At 41.8% G+C, this 5,825-nt stretch overlaps 1 protein-coding gene across 1 annotated transcript in view; it reads right to left on the bottom strand.

Moving 5' to 3' along the window:
* wars2 (tryptophanyl tRNA synthetase 2, mitochondrial) overlaps window positions 1-5,419 on the bottom strand; it is a gene marked incomplete at its 5' end in the record, with an annotated part of 36,467 nt that extends 31,048 nt beyond the window's left edge. The window contains one exon of the mRNA XM_083638528.1: window positions 5,315-5,419. Within this exon, the coding sequence (XP_083494654.1) occupies window positions 5,315-5,419 (105 nt within the window). The remainder of the gene's footprint in view (window positions 1-5,314) is intronic.
* Between the last annotated feature and the right edge of the window lie 406 nt (window positions 5,420-5,825).

Here is a 5,825-nt window from a genome sequence, read left to right as displayed (position 1 = left end):
CATTTTCCACAAGGGCCCAAAAGCCTCCAGAAAAGTGTCCTGGTTGGACGCACATCACACCTCGGGGCATTGTGAGCGCTCGGCCGTCCACATTTGGAGGAAAATTAAAACAAATGAAAAGCAACACTTCATTTCTGATGTTATTGCTGGTAATGAAGCAGTGCTGCGATGCTTTGGAGCCCCCCCCCCACAACCCACCTCCTCTCTGGACGTGCACACCTCTCCTGCGCAGAGGTGGAAACTACTCAAATACTCAAGTACAAGTACTTGAGTAGTCTTTGGGGGGATTTGTACTTAAAAGTATTTTTTATAATGCTATACTTTTATTCTTACTCGAGTAATTAAAAAAATTATAGCTATCCAAATTGAGTACTTCTAAATGTACACTGAGTAAAAAGTAAATTCAGATTTTTGTTTTGCACACTATGAAAACAGCACAGTAGCACACAGCATTGGGACTGCTCACTAACATATCCACAATCACTTCCACATTTATGGCGCCCATACTGGTGGCTCGTTAGTACAGTGGCCAATTAAATTAAATTGTGCTCAATACTGGCCAACTGAATTTGACAGAAGAACGATCCACAAATTTGTAATGATCCCCATCATCACATTAGTTCAGAGGTCTGAGTTTCATTTGACACTGCTGATAGCCATAGAAAAATAGATGTATCTGATTGTTGTGATATTGCTGCTGCTAGCAGCTCTAGCTTGTCTGGCAAAGGAGAGAATCACCAAACTGAGCATCCATGGCTGCATCTGAACGAGCTGTTCAGTATGAAAGACAAGACAGACAAAGACAGGGGACAGGTAGCACTGATAAAATGTGATGGATGTGTGAAATGTAATTATTAGGGTAATTAATATAAAAAAAAATTAAGGTAAAGCAAATGTATTTTTACTTTAGTACTTTTAAATTGGATACTTTGGATGTTTTAAATTCCAGGACTAATACTATTTACTTGTACTTGACTTAATTTTCACTAAAGACTAAAGTAACAATACTTGTACTTGAGTAGGATTTGTCAGTACTCTTTCCACCTCTGTGCACACCTCTCCTGCGTCTCCAGAGACTCGGCCTTAAGAAAACACAGCCGGCCGGCGGAGAGCGTGCATACCGTGGCTGAAGCACCACGCGGCAGTCATTACGCCGTGCAGCTCGTACATCACCCGGGCCAGAGGGGCGAGGGTTTCTAACGGCACCGTAACGCAAGAACCGCTCAATAATTAGCGTCGCCGTCGTCCTGAGGCGCACTAGTTATTCTTACGCGTGCCGGGGGAGTCGTTGTTTGCCTTAACACCCCATTCGCTTCTCGGAGGCAGCCGTGCCGTGACAGGAAACCTTAAGCTGAGTTATAGCAGGCGTTTTCTTAAAATCCCACTGAAATATAAAAGCTAAGGATGTGATGTCACATGCAGGACTGAGGGAAATGCGAAAAAGATGTGTTTGTAAAATAAGAAACGCTTAAGCTGACAGCAGGAAATATGAAAGCTGCTAACACTCCAGGAGGGCCACTATGGATGTGATGTGGCGTGCATGGCTGGGGAGGAATTGCACCCCCAAAAAAATGCTGAAACCTGTTGTGTCTAAATACAAGATACATTTCATATAAAACTAATAAGACTCAAATTAGACTTTTTCAGGATCTCTGAAAACTGTCTCAGTTGTCTCAGACACACACACACACACCACACACACACGTGTGTGTGTGTGTGTGTGTGTGTGTGTGTGTGTGTGTGTGTAATGTATCTATCTCTATCTATCCATCTATCCATCTAATTTTATTTTACCATTTACCCTATAATAAAATTGCCTAGGTGGGCAGATGGGGAGTGTCTGTCTGTCTGTTACTGTTAGTCACAATTTCGGTCACGTTTTGAGCCACGATTTTGATCACATTTACCTTGTGTCTGTGACATCACTGATGATATTGCAAATTTGCAATGTCGATGTCACTCTTGATATGGACGGGTGGTGTGAGTTATGATTTGAATCATGATTTTGTTCACGTTTATGACATCATCAGTGTCTGTGACATCACTGATAATGTCACAATTTTAGTCACGTTCATGACATCATCAGTGGCTGGTATCTGTCACGCGTATACTGTTACATGTGATTGGTATTGGCCCCCAAAAAAATCTAGTATTGGTCGGGCCCTAAAATGTACTAACAGCTGTCCACAGTACTGATGCAGGATGGATGAACAAACAGCTGTCCACACGCCACAGTTATGATGCAGGATTAAACGAGTGAAAGGAAACACCACCAGCTACTATGGAACAATGATAAATGAATATACAATAATCACAAAATTTGTAAGCTACAACTGAAGGCATATATTACACACAAAAACATACATAAACACCAGCTAACCCTTCTATCTCTCACCTCAGCTCTTATTTGTCATATTTACATGACTGTGCTGTGGTCAGCAAGACTGTAAGGACAATAAGGCCCTGCCTCAGCTTTTAGTCGGCTGTAAGTTTTGGTGACAAACAAATTGAATGAGAAGAATCAACTAAAGACCTCAAATGTAAAACTGTAAATACTGAACAGTGAAGAACCACAGAAGCACAAATGACAGGAAGAGCACATACCGAGAGGGAAGCCTGATGACAGACAGGCCGATTACCACTCAGCACCACAAGCAATAATGACCTCCGACATGGAGTTATGTATCCGGTGCTGTTTGTTGTTTGTCTGTCAGCAGCAGGGTTCATACAACTTTTTAAGAGTACAATTAAAGCACTTTTCAAGCACTTTCAGAGCACTGAGAACAGAATTGTCGCCCTCATGACGCGGAGTGGAGCAGAGCGGAGCGAAACAGAAAAATGCCCAGTTTCTTTTCAGAGTCCATGTCAGTCAATCTAGCTCCAGTCCACTCCACTGTCTACTCCACGTTTTGTGTGAGATGCCGAGACAATAAATAACGAGAGGATCATTTCATTTGCGGTATTTAAAGATTTCGTTGACATGAGTGATTGTGTAGATGAAACACCAGATTATGTTGAAAATCAAGCATCTTGCAAGCAAGGAGTTATACAAATTCAAGCATATTCCTATTCCTAACCTTGAAAACATGAGTGTTAAACTTAAAATCAAGCAATTTCCAAACTTTCAAGACTTTGTACGGATTCTGCAGCAGGATTACAGAACAGGCACGAATTCACAATAGTTGTGACCACATACTGTATGTGAATTTCCGAAATGCAGGATGGCATCCCACCCTACTCTGCCATCCTGCATTTCAAACCCCCCCCCCCCCTCTCTTTAGCCAATAGAGAGACAGTCGGCATATGTGGGAACGCCCACAAAATGTTACTACGGTTGGCGCGCGAGTGGGGTAAAACCGCCCATATATCTCATTGGGCTGACTCACCAAAGGACGGTGCTGCGGCTCTAAACTACAGGTTTGGGGATATAGAGCAGGTACATAGACGTCTGTTCAGATGTGCGTTTACTGCGGGGGTGAAATCCCCGATCGTGTCTGCCTGGGCTGGGACCTAAATACTAACTTTGCTGAATGGATAGAACGGGAGGATTTACCCCACCCTGACCACGCCCCCAGACAGCTAACCCAGCGTCTATGACGAGACATCGCCTCAACCTATGGGCTTTTTTCACAGCTGCCATTTTGTGTCTAAAAGGCAGGGTAAACACAGGTGCAACCAACTCACTAATTAGGGCCCCATCACTGGAACACCTAAATGGACTGGAAGTTGGAAACCCTAGTGAATGTTTGGTGCACCTGTGCTACTTCCTGCCTTTTAGACACAAAATGGCTGCTGTGAAAAAGGCCTATTGGCATGAACCGGCATGAACACAAACACACTTCCACACACCTTCACACACTTGACGTCCATGCCCCAAATTTCAGCCTCCTAGGGTGAAAACTGTGCCTACTAAAGGGTGGTGAACTTTTTGTGGACCGATCGACCAAACAAATCGACCGACCGACAGAGTGACTTATAGAACTGCTGGTTGCAGCTGAAAGAAAGAAAGAAAGAAAAAGAAAGAAAGAAAAAGAAAGAAAGAAAGAAAGAAAGAAAGAAAGAAAGAAAGAAAGAAAGAAAGAAATCAATCAATCAATCAATCAATCAATATACTGGTCTGATTTTCACATTTGGAGTGGATCTGGCTCACCAAAAAGCAAAAATAGCGTGAACCTTGGCAGAGGACTGCACTCTCCGAGTGCCCTTCCAGTTTACAAATTGATTATGAGACATTGAATTGAATATTAGTAACCAGGATGCTTGTCTCAGCAGCTAAACTGCAGATAATGGGAAATCACCAACAAGTTAATATTTCATGTATATATTTTCTTATGGCTTAAGACAGTGCAATCAACATTTACAGCACATGAGAACACGTTTTTAATTAAAGTGCTTTAGCCTAGCTGTTCATAGTAGTATTCTGTTCCATCAGCACACGGCCATCTTTGTAGGAAAATAACAGCTGATTGTTTAACCGGTGATTATAATCAAATCAGGAATTACATAATGACATCACAGGAACAACAACAACAACAACAAATGGCAAGTAGGCTATATTTCTAAGTGAAAAGTCCATTATGAACTGTGTTTTTTGTTTGCTTTTTACATGATTTAGACCTCAAAGTCAAACTTGTTTTATTGGATTAGGTCAGTTTGAATGGAATGAATCCTTTTCTCCCAGCAGTGATGTTGATATTGTTTTGATTAATTGTGTCGTTCTAAACAACCTTCTCATCTGTCACGTCACACTGAATTGAAACCATCCTGGAGCCAGTGTTGAGTCATTCTGAAGCAGACTGACTTTTGGTTTATCTGGACTCAATTCAGAGTTCAAATGCAATGTCTGCGAGTGAAAAAACAATAATGAAGCTAGGCTACAGAGTCATCACAGTGTCCCATTGCCACTGCTGGTTGTATCAGCAACATAGGAACACAGTAAAAAGCCAGTGACATAAACAAGTTATGTTAATTGCACTGTATACTTTATATGTTAAACTATGAAATCAAGTAGGCAAACAACCACCAATTTAGCTAAATGAACAAGCAATGAATACGTTTGCAAAATACTTGTAACTCGTTCTTATTATCACACATGATAGGCCTATTTCCGTTGACTAAAAACGAAAGTAAAATCGCAGCTAGCTAAATAAGTACCATAATAATTCGTTTATGTGTGTGCGACTGTGACTGACTGCATCCCTGTCTGAACAGTGTATAAGGTCGGACAAGCAGCATGTACTGCAGTCTCCTCTCGCTGAGACACTAACGTTAGTCAACAGATTCACAGCTCAGTGTTTTCTAACGCAGCTCCTACCTTTCTCTCCGCACATGCTCCAGCGCTGAATAATCTTCTGAGAGAATTCCGTTTTTGAATGAATCTGAAGAGGAGTTTCACGTTACTGCGGATGGGGAGCGCCATCTTGGATTATTATGACCTCACTTCACTACGGAGGCTCAGGATGGACAAACGGACAGCGTTGTGCAAGTCGGATAAAAAAAGAAGCCTCCAGTCCTTCACCTTGTAAACGACTTTTCCAAGTTATACTGATTTCATATTTAGCAATAAGTAACTAATACATTAGTGAGAGCCTATTCATAGGCTACACATAAAAAATAAAATCCATCGGTTTGAACAAAATGAGCATTATGTTGCTCAATCAAATATTGTTATAGGTCCCGTAGGAGCTCTAAGGTCATAATCAGCGCCTACTGGTTACACAGTACAGTATGGCTGCACAGACCACCGTGCCATCCAATGCACTTGTCTTGAAAACAAAACAGGATGGACAAAGCCTGTCTCTATTTTATCACATGCAACCATCAAT

This window comes from Poromitra crassiceps (assembly GCF_964638095.1).
Source record: "Poromitra crassiceps genome assembly, chromosome: 6".
Lineage (NCBI taxonomy): Eukaryota > Metazoa > Chordata > Actinopteri > Beryciformes > Melamphaidae > Poromitra > Poromitra crassiceps.
The sequence above is the reverse complement of the archived record's forward strand: the minus strand, read 5'-3'. Positions and strand labels throughout refer to the sequence as shown.